This window comes from Lepidochelys kempii, chromosome 2 (assembly GCF_965140265.1).
Source record: "Lepidochelys kempii isolate rLepKem1 chromosome 2, rLepKem1.hap2, whole genome shotgun sequence".
NCBI lineage: Eukaryota > Metazoa > Chordata > Testudines > Cheloniidae > Lepidochelys > Lepidochelys kempii.
The window spans coordinates 49,758,441-49,782,128 of record NC_133257.1 but is presented as its reverse complement, the minus strand read 5'-3'; the positions used below and the strand labels follow the sequence as shown (position 1 = coordinate 49,782,128).

General features: G+C 41.9%; 1 protein-coding gene across 1 annotated transcript; it reads right to left on the bottom strand.

Moving 5' to 3' along the window:
- Window positions 1-16,664: 16,664 nt before the first annotated feature.
- SLC7A13 (solute carrier family 7 member 13) lies at window positions 16,665-23,400 on the bottom strand. Its single transcript, XM_073330679.1, has 4 exons — window positions 22,580-23,400; window positions 20,348-20,479; window positions 18,111-18,475; window positions 16,665-17,820 (listed from the first exon to the last, which is right to left on the bottom strand). Exons 1-4 carry the CDS (start codon window positions 23,244-23,246, stop codon window positions 17,575-17,577), a joined length of 1,410 nt encoding a protein of 469 aa, XP_073186780.1. The 5' UTR covers window positions 23,247-23,400; the 3' UTR covers window positions 16,665-17,574.
- Window positions 23,401-23,688: the final 288 nt, after the last annotated feature.

The window sequence follows — 23,688 nt, the reverse complement described above, 5'->3', positions numbered from 1 at the left end:
CGTGACGCCCACCCATCCAGCGTTCTAGGACTGGCAGTGCTCAGGCGTCCCAGGGCTGGGGTGAGGGGGCTGGTGACCACAGTGAGGGGTCTCTGGGCTCTGGCAGAGGAGGGGCTTGGAAGGGGCGGGGTCTCAGAAAGAAGGGGCAGGGCTGGGGTCTAGCCTCCCCGAGCCAACAGTTTACATGCTGCCCATAACTACTCCTATGCTCAAGGGCCCCACCCAGCAGCCGGAGCCCCAGAGCCCTGCAGGGCAAAAGCCCTGAGCCCCCCCATGGCTGAAGCCCCGAGGCCACCAAGGCTTATCGCCCCCACTGGGCCTTGGTGTTCTTATAGCATGTTTGGGGGAGGGAGGACTTAAAGAAAAAGTAGAGAACCCCTGATCTACATTACATACAAACATGTGACATTGTATTTTAAGCTGCACTATTCTGCAGACTAATCTTGTGTGATTTCCGTAGGGCAATATATTTTCAGTGGTACTTCATTTTGTTTGACTTCATGTCCTAGCTATGTTAGAAGTTGGGTGGAGGGGAGGGAAGAAGGTGTGTGTTTGGAGTTCTCATTGTTTTCGTGTTGTTGTGTTTTTTTTTTTTGTCTGTGTTTTAATACGCTTTATATAGAAAGTTCCGAAAAGGACACCAGCGATGCGTGATGGCATTGAATAGTTATTTCTGGATGTGGATCATCTTGAAACCTACGCTGTCTGATTTTTGTCTTCCTTGATTTATTGCACACTTGAAGAAATTAAAGTTGGGGCTAATTATTTGTATGCAAATTCTCCAAGCTGATAGTTTACTAATAAATTATTGTTGAAGTGGGTGAATTTGTTTATCAATAATACATACAGAGTATGATTTAAAACAAGCAAACAAGAAAAATAATACCTAAAATTAGGCCCTTATGTGCATATAGACTCATAGTATTAAGGTCAGAAGGGACCATTATGATCATCTAGTCTGACCTCCTGCACAATGCAGACCACAGAATCTCACCCACCCACTCCTGCAACAAACCTCTCACCTATGTCTCAGCTATTGAAGTCCTCAAATCATGGTTTAAAGACTTCAAGGTGCAGAGAATCCTCCAGCAAGTGACCCATGCCCCATGCTACAGAGGAAGGCAAAAAACCTCCAGGGCCTCTTCCAATCTGCCCTGGAGGAAAATTCCTTCCCAACCCCAAATATGGTGATCAGCTGAACCCTGAGCATGTGGGCAAGATTCACCAGCCAGATACCCAGGAAAGAATTCTCTGCAGTAATTCAGATCCCACCTCATCTAACATCCCAACACAGGCCATTGGGCCTATTTACCATGAATAGTTAAAGATCAATTAATTGCCAGAATCATGTTATCCCATCATACCATCTCCTCCATAAATTTATCAAGTTTAATCTTGAAGCCAGATAGGTCTTTTGCCCCCACTGCTTCCCTTGGAAGGCTATTCCAGAACTTCACTCTTCTGATGGTTAGAAACCTTCATCTAATTTCAAGTCTAAACTTCCCGATGGCCAGTTTATATCCATTTGTTCTTGTGTCCACATTAGTACTGAGCTTAAATAATTCCTCTCCCTCTCCGGTATTTATCCCTCTGATATATTTATAGAGAGCAATCATATCTCCCCTCAACCTTCTTTTAGTTAGGCTAAACAAGCCAAGCTCCTTGAGTCTTCTTTCATAAGACAGGTTTTCCATTCCTCGGATCATCCTAGTAGCCCTTCTCTGTACCTGTTCCAGTTTGAATTCATCCTTCTTAAACATGGGAGATCAGAAGTGCACACAGTATTCCAGATGAGGTCTCACCAGTGCCTTGTATAACGGTACTAACACCTCCTTATCTCTACTGAAAATACCTCACCTGATGCAATACTCCCAGGTCCTTCTTTTCCTCCGTTACTTCTAAGCGATGTGTCCCCAGCTTATAACTAAAATTCTTGTTGTTAATCCCTAAATGTATGACCTTACACTTCTCACTATTAAATTTCATCCTATTACTTTTATTCCAGTTTACAAGGTCATCCAGATCCTCCTGTATGATATCCCGGTCCTTCTCTAAATTGGCAATACCTTCCAGCTTTGTATCATCCGCAAACTTTATTAGTCCACTCCCACTTTTTGTGCCGAGGTCAGTAATAAAAAGATTAAATAAGGTTGGTCCCAAAACCAATCCCTGAGGAACACCACTAGTAACCTCCCTCCAGCCTGACAGGTCACCTTTCAGTATGACCTCCTGTAGTCTCCCCTTTAACCAATTCCTTATCTACCTTTCAATTTTCATATTGATCCCCATCTTTTCCAATTTAACTAATGATTCCCCGTGTGGCACCGCATCAAACGCCTTACTGAAATCTAGGTAAATTAGATCCACTGCGTTTCCTTTGTCTAAAAAATCTGTTACTTTCTCAAAGAAGGAGATCAGGTTGGTTTGGTACAATCTACCTTTTGTAAAACCATGTTGTATTTTGTCCCATTTACCATTGACCTCAATGTCCTTAACTACTTTCTCCTTCAATATTTATTCCAAGATCTTGCATACTACAGATGTTAGACTAACAGGGTTGTAATTACCCAGATCACTTTTTTTCCCTTTCTTAAAAATAGGAACTATGTTAGCAATTCTCCAGTCATACGGTACAACCCCTGAGCTTACAGATTCATTACAAATTCTTGTCAATGGGCTTGCAATTTCATGTGCCAATTCCTTTAATATTCCTGGATGAAGATTATCTGCCCCCCCCCCCGATTTGGTCCCATTAAGCTGTTCGAGTTTCGCTTCTACCTCAGATATGGTAATAGTTACCTCCATATCCTCATTCCCATTTGTCATGCTACCATTATCCCTAAGATCCTCATTAGCCTTATTAAAGACTGAGGCAAAGTATTTGTTTAGATATTGGGCCATGCCTAGATTATCCTTAACCTCCACTCCATCCTCAGTGTTTAGTGGTCCCACTTCTTCTTTCTTTGTTTTCTTCTTATTTATATGGCTATAGAAACTTTTACTATTGGTTTTAATTCCCTTTGCAAGGTCCAACTCTACTTGACTTTTAGCCTTTCTCACTTTATCCCTACATGTTCTGACCTCAATAAGGTAGGCATTTAGACACCCAAACAGCTGATCCGAAGTGACTTCAGTGCGAGCTGCTGGGTGCCCACCACTTTAGAAAATAAGGCCACACAGGCTGAGACACTGCAATATGGACTTAAGAGCCTAGCTTTAAGTACCTTTTTTAAAAGAGTGCCAATCTTATCTTTGTGGATTGATGGATGAATTGATAATACATGTGCTAACAAAGATAGATTACAATCATGGTGACCGTTAACAAAAATCATCTTCTTCCAGTTTGTATGTCAAAGCATTTAAAAAGCTGTGGTAAAGGTACTCTTATGCAATGGAAGAAATCTAATCTTTCCTTCACTGAAAACAAATAGGGGCAACTTTGATATAAGAAAAGTCCTAAAGAAGTCAGTCTGCATGGAAATACCTGGATAATATTAGAAAAACAAATGAAAGCAGAGTCCCTCTCACTAACCCTATGAAGCCAAATTGTTCCTTGCAATAGTTATTATCCAAGCAGGTAAATGAAAATTCAGCAAGTTCCCACATTCCACTGGGGAGCATAATAGGGTCAAAGGTTTACCTCCACCAACCTATGGATTCCCCAAGGTCAGTATAGATCTTAGATAATAGGTAGGAGACCAGATCTACATACACAATGGTTACTTGCCTCTATGCTGGCCCCTTTGTCCTCCTGTTTCCATAGCAGCCTGTCTCCTGCAGATGTCATGTTGTCCCTTCCTACTTGTGCCCTGAAGCTTTCATTTGGGGCTGTTTCAGTGTGTACAGTGCTGGGATTGGAACAAGTTAATGAAGCCCAGTTGGCATTAACTTCCATCAGTATGGCTCTTGGACCTACGGGGAGGGAATTAATTCTTCTGAGAGTGGCTCTACTCCAGCCCCACTCCCAGCTTTCCCCTGCCCGGTCCCTACAGAGTATCCATGGTGGAACTTCGGGGGGAGCCAGCCCGCACCATCTTAGCCCAGCTGCTAAACCTGGGCTCCTCTCCATTCTCTGAAGTGGAGGCAACCATTTAAATTGTGGTGTGCAGCACAGTTGTAGCAAATTGGAAAACAGGGCAGTAAAAGGGAGTGACAATTAGTACGTACCACAAGATGCAGCTTCAGATGACAGGTTATATGGAAACTTCTGGTGTTGGGAATAAGGAACTCTGAGAAAAAGCCCAAAACCCCAATTTGATGATGCCTCTTTGCACGTTACTGTTTTCCATGAATATTTACAAGCACTAGTGTAGGCTGTTCTGCCAAACTAATCCAACCATTGACATTGCAACCAGGATAAACTGCAGATCAGGAAAGCAGAATTTACAAGGCATGGAACAAATATGATAAAATTGAACTGACCTGTTTTGGCAGATGTCTTGTTTATCTTCAGTAGTTTTCAGAAGTAAATTCAGAATGAGCCCATAACCCTTTGGGGCTTAGAGAAGGCTCAAGACTACTGTGTAAAATGATTAGATGATTTTGAAAAGGGAGAACTCACAAAAAGAGCTAGAAGGGAAACTTTGGGACACTGATAGGAATTAATTTTACAGCAAATTCTGCTAGAATGTGGAAAATACCACAGCTTTGTTACTACACAAAGGGATTCAGAAGCAATAGCGATAGGAATAGAAGTTATGCATTCTTCCCTTGGAGGGAGGGGGAAAATATATTTATTAGAAAGGCTGAAATGAAGGCATTCAATTAATTTTTAAGTTTTGCCCAGCAAAATAATCTACCAGAAATTCAGCCTCTCTAATAATTTTTTCATGGCTGTACAAGAACTAAATATTCAGGAGAATTTCAGCCTCTTTTGTGAAGGACGAAAATTGAAATCTTCATACAAACTGAACCAATTAGGTCCAAAGAGTGACCCCAAGCCTTCTGAGGGCAGTTGCATGTATATAGTGCCTTTTTCCCCAAGGATCTTGAAGAACTTGAGAACCTTAATACATTGAGTCTCACAACCACTCTAGCAGGTGGGTAATTACTGAAATAAATGCACAGCAACCTAAGATATGTCAATTACTATGCTGCATGTTGTGGTCATTCTGAACTTCTGAGGAAGCAAGGCTAGAATTTAAATCTTCCTACTCCAAATGTACAGCGGACTTGACTTTCAGAGATGCTGGGCCACTTGCAACTCCAAATGAAGGCAATGGAAACTTTGGGGCCCAGATTCTCAAAGGTTTGTAGCCACCTAGTTCCTAATGATTTCAGTGAGAGTAAGACACCTAAATACCTTTTGAGGATCTCGGCCTATGGGCTCAGCACCTCTCAAAATTGAATTAGATGTTCCTACTTTTTAAAATAGAGGATAATCTCAATTAGCTTTCAGAAGTCCAGACCTAGAACAAAAAGATCAAGTAATTCTGATTACATCTGGGCCAGGGCCAGGAGGCAGGGTATGTGTGTGTATGAGCTCAGGCCTTCTGTCCAGTGGAGGGGCTAGGGGTTCTGCCCAGCAGGGAAGGGGTCTAGGGGTTTCAGCCCCACGGGAGGCACCTGCTGGGGCTAGGGGCTTCAGCAGGAGTGGGGCTGAAGCCCCCAGCCCCAGCAGGTGCCTCCCACAGGGCTGAAGCCCGAGACCTCCCTCCCCGCCGGGCAGAAGCCCCATCACCATGCTGCAGGGCTGAAGCTCTGAGCCCCAGCAGGCACACCTGGCTCTTGAACTTCTGAAGATTATTGTATGTGGCTCGGAAGGGCACTATGTTTGGCCACCCCTGATATATAGATAAGTACAGAAAGACTGGGTGATTTCCCAGAGTCCGTTATCAGAACCAGGAACAGAAACCAGATTTTCTGGGATGCAGTCCCATAACTAACCCACAAGCTGCTGCCTTATACTTCCTCCCCTGGATACAAGGGAAACTCATGTATGCAAATAAAAATCCCCACACCTGCTTAAAACTGTAAAGTTGCACTGCAATATCTTATTAGTTGGTTAACATCTTAAAGGCATCACAACTAACAATAGCCAGGTAGACAGCTAGTTGGGGGATAATTGATATTTATCTAAAGACAAATTGGTTGTATGTTTTAACCGTCTTCCTCACCCTGTGATTCTTTTGCTTTTCCGCTTAGGTTGTGTGTTATCGTTTGGATAGCACCTAGCACAGATTGGGTACTATTGTGATGCAACTCTCTTTTTTAAAAAAAATCTTTGCTTACAGTTTTGTTAGCCTTTATTTGCTAATGGTGACATTTGCAGAAAATAAGCAATGCAGCCACAAATACAAGGGGGGAAATTGCATATTGCAAAAGCAAAAAGTGACCTTATATAAGATTGGAAATCAAGCACCAACATTTAAGCCCATTGGGCTGAAGATCTTTTACTGAAGCATGTGCGGGTTTCAGAAGGTTTGCCAAGACACAGTTAAATACAAAGGCGTGAATTTTATTAAATAAGCAAATCAGACTCTAACGTGGTGATAATCATGCTTTCTTGATGTGGGAGCAACTGTTGCAATGGAATGCTGGAAGCTCATGGCCAGAGCTCTTGCAAAGGCGATTACTGCAAAGCTACATCCCATAGATACGCAGCGCAGGCTACAAGTAAACAGATAAAAAGGAAGTACACCTAGCTGTTTTGCTATGTTAGACTGGCTGTGTCCAGAGTGCTGAACCCGTTGTACTTCTGGAGAGTAAATTGAGGTATGAAAGCATTCACTGAGCCCAGTTAATGTCATTGAACAAATGCTATCATATAAAAAGAGGAAATATTTCATAGCCACAGTAGTTAATAAAAAGTTATCAATTTTAATTCTATTCTTTTTATTGTGTACTGGGAAACATAAAATGATCCTAGGAGAATAAGACTTCTACAGCATTTGTTTCCTTATATTTTAGCATAATAGACCACTATAGTGTACACACACACACACTATATATATATATATTACTCACAAAAGCTCCTTGAAAAGAACATTATTAAAGTTGCAAAGTCACGCACTCAAAAGTTAGGAAATGCCAGAACCAAGGCGGTCTGTGCAACTGTAATTCAACTCCCTTGTGCATATACAGTGTGCTAGTCTTCAATTACATGATCACACCCTATTTTTCCTCCCAGGGTCCCTGCCTTGTTCAGAACACAGGATGGACAATGCTCTGGGGAATGAATCAGGGCTGTGTTATAAAGGAGACTGTAGTCTGTAGGACCTCTGCTTCATTTGTTGGAGGAGGTGAAAGGTGTACAGTGAATGAAGCAGGGGATTGCAGGAAAATAAAGGGTAGCCCAGAGCCGGCACTAGGCATAAGCAGACTAAACAATTGCTTAGTGCCCTGAGCAGCTCAAGGGGGCTCCTATTTGTTTTTTAGTAGGTGTTGGGGGTGGACAAAAATATTTTTGCTGTGGGCCCACAGTGGGCTAGCACCACCTCTGGGATAGTCTCATGGCTAAGTCAATTGAATGCTGCCCTGGAGAATTGGATTTCCTCCCTCCCTCTACCATAGAGTTCCTATGTTCTCCACCTGCCCAGACTCCATGTCCTCAGTCTCCTTGCCCAGCCAGTCCCAGTTCCTCCCTCCCAGCTCCTTGTCCAATATGTCTCTCTCTTCCTCTGCAGTTGTCCATCCCTACCCCTATTACCTATATCCATCAACTGATTCCTAGTCCTGTCCCCAGGCTTCTCATCCAGGCTCAGTCACCTCCAGTCCCACTGGTTTCCTGTCCCAATCTCCTTGCTCAGTGAGTTTCAACTTCTCCCCACCACCACTGGCTCTGAATCACGGTCACCCACCACCACTACTGGTCTGGTCCCAGGCTCACAAGGCTCCTTTTCCCAATCGACTCCTTTCCTTCCTCTACTCCCGGGCAATTTCTGTGCCAAAAAATTAAAATTCTGCATATTTTATTTGTCAAAATAACACAATATAATCATGCCGGTTTCAATTATTTTGGTAAGTTATTTCAAAATACCTGTCAGCAAGTATGTTTGTAACAATACAGACAACAAAAAAGATTCCCCAATGAGTAGAGCGTTAAAGAAACCCCTACGACAACCCGGTTCCTGTTTCTTTGTTATGTTTTTGTCAGGTGCCTCAGTCTGGCTGTGACACACATACCAGCTGGGCACATCTTGGGGGAACACTCTGCCCCTCTGGTCTTTTAGTGGATTCTGGTTTTTTCACCCTGACCCTATAGGATTCCCATATTTCAAGTTCCCAGTGCTGGGAGGAGAGAGATTTGGAGTGGGGACAGTTAGGAAGTTCTAGAGGGAGTATTTTGGGGAAGCTGGAGGGGGTGCATGTACTGGGAGGGGGTATTTGGAGGGAGTTGGGCGGTGTTTGAGGGGGGTGTACTGTGAAGGGGGTATTTGGAGGAAGTTGGAGGGGGGTTGGGTGGTGTTTGAGGGGGGTGTACTGTGAAGGGGGTATTTGGAGGGAGTTGGAGGGGGGTTGGGCGGTGTTTGAGGGGGGTGTACTGTGAAGGGGGTATTTGGGGTGCTGGAGGGGCATGTGTGTACTGGGAGGAGGTATTTCAGGAGTGCTGGAGGGGGTTGCGCAGGCTCCCCACCACAGCCAAGACACTCATGCCCACTTCCTCCCAGAACCCAGCCACAGGCTCCGCTCCATGCAGCTTCGTTACTGTCCCACCAGTCAGAGATGAGCCATACCTGCTGATAGTGTGGGGCACAGTTTAAGGGTTCAACCACCCCAGAAACAGTTTGAGTCATGCCTCCCTCGGCAGGCCCCTGCCCTTACCTTCAGTCTCCCTCCTGGAAAGCAGCAGTCCCTCCCTGTAGCTCCCAGCTGTTGCTCCTCCATGGTGCAGTTCGCGGGCTCCAACAGCTGCCATGCAGGGAGGGGGCATTACCACACCATGTGACTGAGCAGGGCTGGCAAACCCTGGCAGAAATTGGGGGGGGCATGTGACCCCCAAATGCCCCCACACGCATCACCACTGCAGCCCCACCCTTCCTCACACTTTGCACAAGCCAGATCTCCCCGGTCCACTCTCATCCCAAGGCAGATGAGGGTCAGGCCTGGCAGCCAGAGCATGCAGAGCCATGTGATTCCATCCCCACCAGGCCAGGCACTCGGCTCACGGCAGGGCAGCAGTCCACCCCGCCTCCTTTGTTCAGGGCGTTCCGGGAACTGCAGCCAGCCCATGCCTCCCACACAGGTGCACTATGAGCTGGGGAGCCAGGGTCTGATGGGTCCAGCAGCCCCCAGCAGTGGACAGCAGCTCTGCAGAGCCAATTCTTGGGGAAAAATGAAATGATGTGCAGAACATTCCTCAGTGGTTTGAGCATTGGCCTGTTAAACCCAGGGTTGTGAGTTCAATCCTTGAGGGGGGCCATTTAGGGATCTGGGGCAAAAATTGAGGATTGGTCCTGCTTTCAGCAGGGGGTTGGACTAGATGACCTCCTGAGGTCCCTTCCAACCCTGATATTCTATGAAACATTAATTCTGCAAAAATTCTGTGTTGCACAGTGGTGCAGGAGTATTCTTCTTGACCCAGCTCTTTCCCCATCTGTATCTGAGGTATGGGGAAACACAAAGAACATAGGAGATACTGTCTTCCTGCTTTAAGTTCTAGTACCTGGTCCCACCCCAGGGATGGTTCATGTGGAGTCTGGTCAACACTAGAGCTGTGAAAATAATTGATTTTTCAGTTCACTCACAATTCCAAAAAGTTGAGGGGATGTTTTTGCTGTGTTTTTACATGTTTCTGAACTTTGAAAGTAAAATTGAAGGCAATTTCAGGGGGGGGAAATCATTTTGAACTGAAAAATTGAAACATTACATTTCAAAAATGTCTAAATGAAATATTCCAACTTTTTCTGAATTTTTACATGAACAATTCTGCAAAACTGACAAGAATTCACAAAATGTTTGTGTCACTGGATCTGCATTTTTTGACAAAGCAAATGTTTCAGCTGAAAAATTTTGCCCAGCTTTCGTCAGCGGTAGTAAGGGGATGGAGCGTGCGCAGTGAGCAGAGACTTCTGAGGTTTTAGCTAATTAATTCGAAGATGACTCTACTCAGCATGCGCAAATTGAGATTATTCAAAGGCTTATAACTTGGCCAAATTTGGGTGGGTTTTTACAGAAACAGCATTAGACACATTCTTGACTCAAAGGACACCCAGCTGCCAAATTTCAAGTCCCTGCTCCAAAACAAGGGGAAGCTAGAGCACCTCAAAGAAAAGGGCACTCAAAGTTTTTAACAGTGTAAAGCAATGTACTTTTCCCTTACATCATCCTTGGAAACAACTGAACCATTTTGGTTGAAGCATTAAAAAAAAAATCATCTGGAGGCAGACAGCTGGCATGGAAAATTTTCGCCCAAACAGTTCAAGTTTGGCAAAGATATAAGCAATTGACACCAGGATCTTATCATGGGAAGTTCTGGACAACCTTATGGGAGATCTTGAAAAAGGCAAAGGTGTGAGTGATAAATTCAGCTCTTCTTCTCAGGAATTCTTTTCAGCTCTTCTTCTTAGGTCTCTGGTTAGACCCTTCAGGAACAGATCAGTTGGCTGCAGTTTGCTGCAGTCTTAATGAGGAGAAAGAAAAGGAGTACTAGTGGCACCTTAGAGACTAACCAATTTATTTGAGCATAAGCTTTCGTGAGACATACAGGTAAGTCCTTTAAGCTTTCGTGAGCTTATGCTCAGATAAATTGGTTAGTCTCTAAGGTGCCACTAGTACTCCTTTTCTTTTTGCGAATACAGACTAACACGGCTGCTACTCTGAAACCTGTCATTAATGAGATGAAGTATTACTGGTCCCATTAGACATATGTGAATGAAAATCTATTTTTATTAGTATTACAGTACCATAAATGTGAATGGTGCTCTAAAGAGAAATGAAATACAACATCCATCTCAGAAAGAATTTACAGTTTAAGGCTCTGACCTTGCAACTAAAAGAGACCCCATTAGGGTCATCGAGTCAGTGTCAAGGTCAGTATGTAAGACAATACAGAATAAGGGAGGGTAACAAACACAAAGATTGGGTTAGGAGGACCTCGTGTGCAGTGACTACAAATACAGTTATGTGGATGGTGAGGTTAATGATGAGTGTCACACACAGGTCTATCAATAAATGACATTGAGAATGCTCAGGAAGGTGCAGTTTTTATATTTATGTCTGCTTTCTATTTCATACTAGCAACAATGAACTGCGGGCACAGCATTGCAGAATGAATGTTGTACTTCTAGGTGGTTGAAATCATTCAGCCTCCAGGCTCATGCTTTGTAATGCTAATTGATACCTGATATTGTCACCCAAAAATGGATTGGAGAGCATATCTACTTGCTTAGTTCTCTGTTCATTACGGTACTTAAGTATGTATATAAACGGAGGTGAAAGTAAACCAGTCCGGTCCAGTCTGGCATACCAGTAAGAAAGTGGCCGCCGGTACAAAGGCGACTGTACTTGCAGGGCCACTGACGGGGGAGCAAAAGGGGCAGCTGCCTCGGGGCCAGCAATGTAAATCACTGCCAGAACCCCCAGCAGCATGGGCTGGGTGGAGCTGAAGGGCTGGCTGGGGGAGTCTGGCCCCTTCCGCCCAAAGCCCCGCCCCTTCCAGAGGCCCAGAGACGCCCCCGCCCTCCCACCTGACCCTGGACCCCTGCCACCCAGCATACAGGTAAGTCCTTTAAGTTACTTTCACTCCTGTATATAAGTTCTAAGTACAGAAATATGTCCATTGACTAAGAAGGGTCTGTTTATAGGCTTAAAATTATAGATTTGCTTGAGTATCTTGATGAACCATGGCCTTAACCTCTATTTTTGTACTTATATGGCTCCCATTGACATAGCCTCAAAACACCTCATAAACATTCTTTTTCTTTCCTCTTACAACACCCCAATTTACAGATTGGGAATTGAGGCACGGAGTTAAATAAGTGACATGCAGAAAGACACACTGGACATCTGTAGCTCAGCCAAGCACGCAATCCACATTTTTTAAATTGCCAAGTCAGTGCTTTGGCCACAAGGCCATCCATGCTTTCCCTTAATACTCACCAGTGTTCAAGACTTAAAATAAAAATTACCCCAACTAAAGTTTAGCTGAGTCTGTGAAATACATTTTCTTATTAATTTATAAGAAAGCAAATACACTTCTGATGGCTCTACTGAATTAAATTGTTTGTTCCTGTCTTATATTTAAAAAGCAGTTTCACTTTATCCTCACACAGATTTACCTCACCCCTTATTTGCATGAGATTTTTCTTCCTACAGTGTTTGAAAATCTTTTACCCATGCCTCATGCCCCCTTCCTACGTACACTTTGGGCTTTACATAAGGAAACAGTGGAGGCCTTTCTGTGTATATTTTCATTTTTGGCCTCTCTCAATATAGAGTTAAATTATTCAGAAAACGCTTACAATGGTTTCTGGAGTGAGCAAACTGTTCCTTGTATTTTAAGTAGCTTTGCACACAGCCAATTCTATCTCATTCTAGCTTGAAAAATTTTTATCTGCTGGAGAACTGAATTTCTTATACCAGTGTAAGTTTTGTAATAGGATAGCATGTAAAACTATTTAGTTTAGGTAATGTAACATTCTGTAATCCAACACTTTCTGTAATGACAGATATGTTAACATGGAGCCATCTAGTGGATGCACTGGTGAGCACTATCTAGGGAAAGAATAAAATAAAAATTTATTAAAGACAGAGCTATATTGTGTGTGCACACACACACACGCACAAAATCTATTCACTTAAATATGTTCTGAAATGCTCTTAAAAAGGTTTGAAATCCCAAATTATTACTAGAATGTGTATGGACTGAATATAGCTCATTACAAACCATGTATAATATGGTTGAAAATAACCCTTTCCCCCCCATTCAGACCCTGTATAGGATTCAGTATTTCCTTTGCAAAAGCTGATGTGACCTGACGCAAAGTAAGGAACACTGCAAAAGGAGTTGTTAGTTACAGATATATGAGTCAGCAAAGACTCACAAAGAAGTCTTTGGTTTTACTGGTTTGACTAGGAGAAGAACTCTGACTACACATGTCAAACTCCCTGTTTTGTTTTGTTTTTTATAACAAGGAAAAATGGAAGCCATTGCAAAGGCAAAGTTTATAATAATGAGTAAATTTATTATCTAGCTTCTATGTAGTAGTCAGTAAATTTACTGCCACTATTAAAAAGTATGGCCAAGATTTTTTTTAAATGTATACCTAAGTTTAGCCTTCTAAATCCATATTTGGGTACCTAAAAGAATGTCCTGATTTTCAAAACTACTGAGCACCCATTTGTTCCCAGTGTTTCTGTGGATTTAGCTACTAAATTGATATGCTGTTATCATTATATTGGTCCACGAGGGTGTCAGAATTGGGTCTCTTAATTAACCCATTAATTGAAGACAAAAACTTTTGTCTTAAAAGATACAAATCACTCCATTCTGGAAGAACCAAAACTCACTTAGATCATATACTCTTATCATGCTCTATTGTACCATAAGAACATAAGAACGGCCATACTGGGTCAGACCAAAGGTCCATCCAGCCCAGTATCCTGTCTACTGACAGTGGCCAATGCCAGGTGCCCCGGAGTGAGTGAACCTAACAGGTAATGATCTGGTGATCTCTCTCCTGCCATCCATCTCCACCCTCTGACAAACAGAGGCTAGAGACACCATTCCTTACCCATCCTGGTTAATAGCCATTAATGGACTTAACCTCCATGAATTTATCAGGTCTCTTTTAAACGCTGTTATAGTCCTAGCCTTCACAACCTTCTCAGGCAAGGAGTTCCACAGGTTGACTGTGCAGTGTGTAAAGAAGAACTTCCTTTTATTTGTTTTAAACCTGCTGCCCATTAATTTCATTTGGTGGCCCCTAGTTCTTATATTGTGGGAACAAGTAAATAACTTTTCCTTATTCACTTTCTCCACACCACTCAAGATTTTATATATCTCTATCATATCTCCCCTTAGTTTCCTCTTTCCCAAGCTGAAAAGTCCTAGCCTCTTTAATCTTTCCTCATATGGGACCCGTTCCAAACCCCTAATCATTTTAGTTGCCCTTTTCTGAACTTTTTCTAATGCCAATGTATCTTTTTTGAGATGAGGGGACCACATCTGTATGCAGTATTCAAGATGTGGGCGTACTATGGGTTTATATAAGGTCAATAAGATATTCTCTGTCTTATTCTCTATCCCTTTTTTAATTATTCCTAACATCCCATTTGCTTTTTTGATTGCCGCTGCACACTGCGTGGACGTCTTCAGAGAACTAGCCACGATGACTCCAAGATCTTTTTCCTGATTAGTTGTGTCATTACCTTGACACATACACGAAAAATCCAGGAACCATAATTACCTGAAGTATTCAGGAACATAGTGAGAGGCCTCCTAATAGAAAGGTTGATATTGAGACCCTGTTTGTTTCAGCAGTAGGTCCAAGCAGACCTGTCATATCCAAGTATATGGAATTTTGCTTAAATGGAAAAGTAAGCTCACTTATTTCTATGAGGCAAGAATCATGTCTCTTGTATAGATATAAAACTCCATGCGTGTGTGTGATACTGTAGAAGTAATACTTAATAATTAAGTGTCTAATTACAGGGCCTGTTCATTTAGAGGAGCAGATGGACCTAAAGCATTCAGCAGGAGATGTGACATCTCTGCAATATCATCTCAAGCCTAGTGGTCTGTGGCAGTGTCTTTGTGAAAAGTGGTGGACAAGGACAACATGGCTGCTGTAAATCTCAGGCATTAGGAGTAACCTCCCAAACGTCGAAAATATAGCATTATTCCCTGATTTTAGAAGATTACATTTGATTTGAAGAACAGATAACTCTATCTGAGGGAAGTGATGACACTTTGTTTTCCCCAGTTTCTCAGATATTCACGGGGTAGATCTTTTTTCTTCCCCGCTCATATTTGTTTGTGTGCTTCTTATTTGATATTCTAGATTTTCTAGGCACACATTTTATCTCTTAGAAAAAAGTGAACATCCTTAGCAAGATCAGGTATCAGAAAGGCCCAAGGAAGATGGTGATCTCAGCTTTTTTCAGAAAATGCTGTAAGGTGCCCCTTTAATGTGGGGACTTGAATTTGAATAATTAAGATAAATTTTACTTTGCTTTCCCTAGTCTATGGGAATACTTTTATTGACTGTTCAAGGTAAGAAAGAAAAGTATTGTGACAACAGGTGCCAGTGTCATGCATGTTATGAGTCATTCATGTATAAGCACTCAGGATTCAACTCTCCATAGAAAGAATTAAAGGAACCCCATGCAGTAATCAAACCCAGATGGTCATGATAGGGATTGTGTGGGTTTAAAGCACTCTCAGGATGGACAAATAAATGTCTTCTGAGGTTCCCTTCTGTTTCAGCTCAGTGGTTTGAGCATTAGCCTGCTAAACCCAGGGTTGTGAGTTCAATCCTTGAGGGGGCCATTTAGGGATCTGGGGCAAAAATTGGGGATTGGTCCTGCTTTGAGCAGGGGGTTGGACTAGATGACCTCCTGAGGTCCCTTCCAACCCTGATATTCTATGATTCTATGATTCAGAGGCGCTGCACAAAAGGAGGTTTTGTAGCCATGTGACCCTAGGTCAGGAGCCTTGAATTAGGGGGTTTTCCCAGGTGTAAAACCAGCAGCTGAGGCAGGAAAGGGGAACAGTGTATTTAAGCAATCAGATTCCAGTAAAGTCCACGAGAGACAGAAATCCCAAGCAGCTGCTCCTTGGTGATTGGCAGTGGTGCCTGAGCTGAGATTTCTGCAAGAAGGCATTGCCTGTGTGTCCTTTGTGAACACCTCTGTTCCAGGAAAGAGGAGGTATGAACATTCTGCAAATGAACACACTACACTAAGAAAATACCCTCATACTCTGCCACTGATTTTTCCTCCAGTGGGAAACTGACAGACAAGGCCCCCCAAATCTGCTACCACTCAGCAAAGGTCAATAGTCTCTTCACATATTGCTTTCTTGGTAGTTACATTCGTATTTAAGCTGTTTTATATCATGTTATGGGAATTTTTTCCTCTTTTTTAGATGTTAAACCAGGGTTTTTACAGATGCTGTGGTGTGTATTTTGCATAGCACTAGTTGAAAAATTTCTGTCAAAACTGTTTTTCAATAGAATATTTGGTTTTTGTGAAGGGTCTGCTTTTGATGGAAAATATTGATGGGGGGAGCATCATCAAAACTCCCCAAACCTGAAATATTTTGATTTGGATATCCTCCTGCTGTGACTCATGGGAATTGTATTTTGGTTTCCTCATGTCCCCATGCTCCCATATGGGCCAGGTTCCCCAGCTGGACTATATCACCCAAGATGATGCATCCACATTACCCTGAGCCTGGGACTCTCATGATGCAAGCACCTCACTTCAGTAGGGGAGACTGTGGTACATCATAGCCGATTTATGAGAATAAAGTACTTCATGGGCTCCTATGCTTGGGGCCTAAGTAATAATCATGGAAAATTGTTCCTTTTTTCCCCCATGAAATATGACTTGGTATGTTACACTAAAAACATATTCATTGAACAGTGCAAACAACTCTCTTATTGCCTTATCTGATATTTAATAAGATATCATTTGTACATTTGTATGTATAGTTTTAAAACAGCCAAGCACTCCCTGTGGGTTTTTTCTGGGATTAAAAAAAATAGTGTCAGGCAAGAAGGTTAGGTTCTTCAAAGTTTTTAATCAATTCAAGCCAGCACAGATGAAAAATATTACAAATTATTCAAATCCAGAAGCCCTAGACTACAAACTACTTAATACTAAAAATAATCAAAACATCAATTTACTCTACACTGGATTCCTAAAGTAGATGTGATCATATTGACATGTATTCAGTTAATAGTATAGTTTATATTTGCGACTATTACAGTGGGCAAACACAAACACTTTTTCCTGCTTTTATAGATTTTACAACTTTGAAAGAGATTCTCTCTACATAAAGGGCTTTATCATGCAAGGTGCTGAATGCTCTGACACCAATCTAGCAAAGTCTTTAGGCACATGGTTAACTTTAAGATGATGAGAAGTCCAATGAGATTGCCTGAGATTATAATTTTTAATCCCTATGGGACTCTTCACCGTCTTCAATGTAAGCACATGATTTTTAAGGTAGTTAGGTGTTGCTGCACTCAACATTGCAAATTACGCCAACCTGATTTAGGAGTCTAAGGACTCGACTAGACTGTGAGTTAACCCACAGTAGAGAGATGTAAATGCCATTTCTGCGGAGACTATGTTAACGAACACGAGGGAACTGTTAATGCTAGCAGGTCCACGCGGGCCAGTTAGTGCACAACACCCTAATGCTCACTAGAATTTACATCCTCTAGTGTGAACTAATGCACCATGTAGACGAACCCTAAAAAGTATTTTCAAAAGGGATTTAGGCACTTAGGAACCTAAATCTAATTGAGAGTCAGTCAGCATTGCCCAAATACCTTTAAAAATCGGGGCCTAAGTGTTTTCCTGAATCAGAGTCTTAAGCACATGCTTAACTCCATGACTGCAACCACTTGAGTTAAAAAAGAACTTCTATTGGCTGCTAGCAATATAGGGTTTAAACATTTGCTCTTACTCATATTTACCATCAGCAGATACATCAGCAGGAGAAACTTCCAACAGTAGCTGTAAGTAACAAGTAATTTTGTCAACAAAATTAAAATGTAATTTAAAATGTACAAAAGGCAGGTAAATCAGAAGTCCCCCCAACATAAAGAGAAGGGCATAGCTATACTGCACCTTGGGAGACCATATTATAGGAGCCAAAACTAAGAACAAAGAAACTGCCACCATTGCAAATGCAACTGGTAAAAACACCTGCAAAAGAAACAAATTGTTAGAGGAAGCAAAAATAGACATTTGTCATTTTATGCATTAAATGCAAGAGAACTAAGTAGCTTTGCCATATTGCAAGCACAATTAATTGCCCCGCCACCCCTTTTGCCTGGGGTTATGTCAGCAAAAAGAGTAACTCAAAGCTTAATCTAAAAATGAATTGTGAACCATCCATTTACAATTGCTATTCACAAACTAGATGTTCAGGAATTTTTTCCCCAATGTTATCCCAAGATAAAATGTTACACCTTTTAACTCTTTTTTCCATTTACCTTGTATGGTCGCTGTAGATTAGGTTCCCGGTATCGGAGTATAATCAGGCTGGCACAAGTCAGTCCAATCATTAGCCATACAGAAAATCCAAAGTAATTTGTTAAAGTAATTAGATCAGCGGGGATAATAAAAATGGATGCAATGATGGTTGAAAAAATCATGGCCGGTGCTGGAGTCCAATAGTGGACATTAAGCATGGATATTAAAACAGGCAGGTGTCCCGACTGACTTCCAGCATAACTTAATCGTGCTAATGTAAACATGCTGCTGTTGAGGGCACCAAATATTGAGGCAGCAACAGAGAGAGGAATGACCCAAGCAACCGAGGGGATCACTCTGTCAGCCCAAGTGACTGCCACAGCAACTGCAAGGAAACAAAATGTCATTAAAACCGTGGGTGTGGTGTCCCAACAGTCTTACTGAACTGATGACAACTCAGTGGAACCAGTTTGTGAGTAAGAACTAGGGGGTACAGAGGGTTCTGTGGCTGTGTATAGTGAAACCACACTATTTACAAGTAGGCAAAAGCAGGAGATGGGATCAGGGCATGGTGGGGAGAACAAATGTGTTAACCCCCTGTGACATGGACTGCTACTGAATGGGAGTTTCCTGCGTGGCAGTATGCAGAGGGCAGGGACAGGTCAGATGATTCATCAGTGCACAGAATCTAATCCTTTATCCCTGCAGTTCTCAACCAGGGGCCTGGGGTGCCCCTTGGGGGCCGCGAGCAGGTTGCAGCGGGGTCTGCCTTGCAGGGCCAATGTTAGACTTGCTGGGGCCCAAGGCAGAAAGCTAAAGCCATGTGGCACGGTGCTGAAGCCTGGGGCTCCAAGACCTGTCACCTGGGGCTGAAGCTGAAGCCTGAGCAACTTAGCTTCGCAGGGCCCCCGATGGCATAGGACCCCAGGTAGTTGCCCTGCTTGTTACCTCCTAACACTGGCTTTTATATGAGAAAAACAGTTGCGACAGCACAGGTGGGTTGTGGAATTTTTATAGCATGTTGGGGGGGCCTCAGTAAGAAAAGGGTTGAGAACCCCTGCTCTGTCCCATTGTGGGACTCCACAAAGAAATGTGAAGGGCTACTTCCCAGCACCTCTTGAAAATTCGCTAGTCAAGTGCCCATGCTAGTGCAAAGGGACTGGTATTTACTGGGCCAACAACCAAAGGGCATAAGATACTCAGATACTACAGTGATGCGCACAGTATAAGAAGCTGATTAGGACAGAAAAAGGACAATCAGAGAGAGGAATACAATTCTTCCTGGACTTTCTATAGCAGCTACAATCCAACGGAAGATGAGAGACTCTAAGCGCATGGCACTTTTAGTATAGAGCCGCCTACAGAATGAGGACATTTGTTCTGAAAATTAACCCCTAAAAAAGGCCTGTAATAAGACCATTTTTGTTTTATTTATTTGTAGGCTTTTTCAACGGTGCTCATTGCTCAAACATTAATGAGTTTTTCCTTATAACACACCTGTGAAGTAGGGAGTATAGTCGTACTATTACAGGTAGTGAGCTAAAGCACAGAGAGACAAAGGCCTGGTCTTCTTACTGAAGACGAGCTCTGTGTAAGCACAAAAGCTTCTCTCTCTCACCACCAGAAGTTGGTCCAATAAGAGATATTATCTCTCCCACCTTGACTCTCTAATATCCTAGGACTGACATAGCTACAACAACTCCAGTTTTACTAAACAGATTTAAATTAAACTGTGGCAACTTCTATGTACACACAAGCCCCCAAGGAGTTTCCTCAGAGCCCCACAGGAAGTCTCTGTTAAGGTATGTCTACATAATAGCTGGAAACAAGTGTCCCAGCCCAGGCAGACATACCCACACTAGAGTGACTAGAGCTAGTGCACTAAAAATAGCAGAATGGACATTGCAGCTTAGGCTGGAGCTCAGACTCTCAAGCCCACCCAAGACCCTAGGCTTGAGAGCCCAAGACCCTAGGCTTGAGAGCCCAAGCCACAACATTTGTACTTCTATTTTTAGCATGCTAGCTTGAGCCCCACTAGCACAAGTCTGTCTGCCCAGGCTGAAGGCTCACATCAGCTGCAGTGTAGACATACCCTAAGGGCTCAGAACAGAAGCCAGATCTCCTGACTCAAAGTCCAGTGCCTTCCTATATGTAAACCCTGAATTCATCTGGATCTACGTGACCCCAACAGGGTGGACACCGATAAATAGTTGAAATGATTACCTCTCCTTTTGATTTATCAGCCTTATATCCTTACCTGAGGAGACAATTTCCTTAGGTGTCAGAACTGTCAGGTACGAGATGTTTACCAGTAAATAAAACAAAGTCACTGCAGGAATTGCAGTCATCACAGTCAAGGGGATATTTCTATTAGGATTTATCATCTCTTCTGAAAAAATATAATTTAGAAAATTATTTAATAAAATAAATATACTCACAATATTGCTTTCGAAAAAGTGCTTCCCTGACAAACTTGATAGGAGTAAGGAGTAAATTTGTGGCAATGTTTCATAAGGTAACAGAGGAGAGAGAAACATTGACTGTGAAACCATGAAAATTGGCGGAGGTACTTGGTGACACCTGTAACTACTTTTAAATAGAGCTAGTCAGAAATACAGTATATACAAAGTGCTGTCCAATGCACAAAGTAAACAAACTGAAAAGCCTTACCAAGCCCTAACCAAGTGTAAATCTGGGTTGCTGAGACAACCATTTATTTTATTAAATCTTGTTTTATTGAAAGACCTGCTCTCTGTGTGCAAATTTCACCCTGTCCCATCTCTGAACCAGGCATCCTTGTTGAGAGGGGCTTAAAGGGTAAAGACTTACTGAAACCTAGACAGCTCATTTTCATCTGTCAAAAGGGCATGGACAGAGGGGTCCACTCCCAATGAAGTGAGTTGCAAAAAAAAGCATATAAGCAGGCAACTCTAAAGGACCAAACAGGGTGAGAGAGGTGGAGGTGGCCTATTATTGACAGTGGCGGGAGAAGGGTAAGCTGTCTCTTATTTTCCTCAAATCTTCTCTGTTGTTTAAAATCTTCTAAAATGCAGTAAATTGTCTTTGGTATTTTAAACTGTTGAAGGGCAGGATGCCTAGAACCCCGACTTTTAATTTTTATCTCCCAACTTTGTTTCACTAGTGACAGGCCTGGCATTCATCTTAGATTGAATTCATTGGCTCCCGGCAGATGGGGTAGAAATCTTTGTTAAAAAAGAAGAGAATTCGGTGTCAAAAAGTATTGAGATGTAGGTCCACTGCATTTGCAGCTTCTAACTGTTGGCTAATATGTTGTTTTGCAGTAGTAGTAATTGAATCCAGACAAATTAGTAGAGTATGAAAAAAATTGAATTTTATTGTGTTAAAAAGTATGGTTTTATGTAATGCTAAAAAAAGTCCTAATGTGATTTAAAAATAAAAAATCTAACTTTTTTTTTTACCAAAAGGGGAGAAAAAAAGGCTTTTGCCTACAGCATATTCTCAAGCTAGAAATAAGTGTTTCTACGCTGTCATTTTTTAAAACATTAAATCATTTTTCATGTTCTTTTTCTTTCCAATAGCCTTTGTTATTTTTAGTTTGTTTAATGTTTGACTTATAGGAAAGGATAAAACTGGAAGGGAATGTTAAAGACTAAAGGACAAAAACTGAAGTATACGGTGTGATTCTGCAAAACCCTTATTCATACGAGTAGTCCCAGTGTTCATGATCATCTACGTTATCATGAACATCTATCATGCAAGCTTGCAATAATTGTTCATATTATTAAATATCACATGCAAAGTGGAATAACCAAATGACTAACCAAAAACTAGGAGGGCTTTAATATTTAAAAATGAATATATTAAAAAGGGCACAGAAAAGATGTTTATAACATTTTCCTTACTCTTTTCCTTTACTCTTTTTCTTTATTCTCTACTAAGAATTATTTTCCCAGTGAAATGATTGACCTCTTATGAAAATCAAAACTGATATTGTTAAAAGTATTGTTTCTGAGTGCAATGCAAAATGAAATAGTTCATGTACTTGTCAAAATAAGCAATTCAAGGGTGTGCATTAGTAAGCTTCTGGTATGTGCCCTGGGTGGCTGAAGGCACTCAGTCTTGATATCTGCACTCTGCTCTGCATACCCTTTTGCAAATAATTGCAATAGCATTGAGAGAGGGGAAAATCACTATTTTATGTCCGCAAATTCTATTTGCATATGCATTTAAACTAAACCTTTTGTTTTCCACATTTGTTTTCCACATTTCTGCTTTAAATATGCCACTGGTTCTGGAGACAGTAAATGCACATTATGCAAACAAGCTGCATAAAAGACGACAATGCACCTTTACAACACAACCAGACACAAAGCTTGAATATAACCAGTGTTTTAATATAAATGTCTTTACAGGCTAAATTGGTCTCACTGGGAGACAAGCTCTAATAACATTATCTGAAGAATGTAAGAATGTTGGCCACAAATTAAATGTAAAAAACGAGATATACCTGCCATGTAATTGAGGGACCACCAACCGCCATATGCATATAATCCCTGGAAAAAAGCTTCTGCAATCTGTGAGGCATCAGGAATCTCTGAGCTGAATGCATTCTCAAACCTTCCTAAATTCTCCTTTCTTCCTCTAACCAGCAGGACAATGCCTCCTATGCCAATTACAGATAGTGCCATCATCTTCAGTACTGTGAAAACAGTTTGAACCCAAGGAGCCATTTTGAGACTTCGGCCATTCAGAATCCCCAAAGACCAAAGAACTGTCAAAGCCAAGCATTTCTTTAGCAGCTCTGGTGCAGGGCATACACCATAGAAAGGTTGGGTAGCATATTCGGCAAACAACAAGGCTCGAGTAGCATTTGATGCTGGTTTGGTAAAGGTTGCTGTCCAGATAAAGATGAAAGCAGGTAGGGATCCAAGCGCTCTTTTTATGTGACTGTATTCTCCTCCAGATAATGGTAAGGCAGTCCCCAGCTCTGCATAACAGAGGGCTCCCATCAGTGATATTACTCCACAAGCAGTCCAGATGCTTAGCGCAACACCCACATTAAGTAAGGAGCATTTTAGCACTCCTGTGGGAGACACAAAGATCCCTGCACCTACTATGGTGCCTATAATAAAATTTACCCCATCAAAATACCCTATTGTTCTTTTGAGCTGCATCCTGTCATTTTCATTACTTCTCACTTCTTCTTTGAGATAGTCATGCTCCCTTTTCCCATTTTCTCTATCTGTTCTCAGCTAAGGTCAATGATTGTAGGGGCTTGAGAAGCCCCTTATTCCATTGCTGTGTTGTTATGAAGTTGACCTGACCTTACTCGCTAGTGAAACGCTTCAGGAATATTGGCTTAGTCATTCAGAAGACAAAGCCTTCTTTGGTTGTTTGATGTTTAATGTGTGAAGATGATTAACCAAGTATTGCAAGAACAACTCGTTATCAAATGTCAGTATAATCTGTACTTCACAGATTATTAGGTTTTTTTAAAGAAACGGTCATTATAATACATTAACAATAAATGCTTTCTAGTTCTATAGTGTCTTCCTTCAAAGGATCTCAAAACATTTAACAGTTATTAAAACTACCCTGTGTGGTTGGTAAATATCT

Coding starts and splice junctions, on each gene's coding strand:
- SLC7A13 (XM_073330679.1), bottom strand. CDS start 23,246: ATGCAGCTCAAAAGAACAATAGGGTATTTTGATGGGGTAAATTTTATT. Junction 20,480..22,579: donor GTCCCTCAATTACATGGCAG/GTATATCTCGTT, acceptor ATATTTTTTCAG/AAGAGATGATAAATCCTAAT. Junction 18,476..20,347: donor TAAGGAAATTGTCTCCTCAG/GTAAGGATATAA, acceptor GTTTCCTTGCAG/TTGCTGTGGCAGTCACTTGG.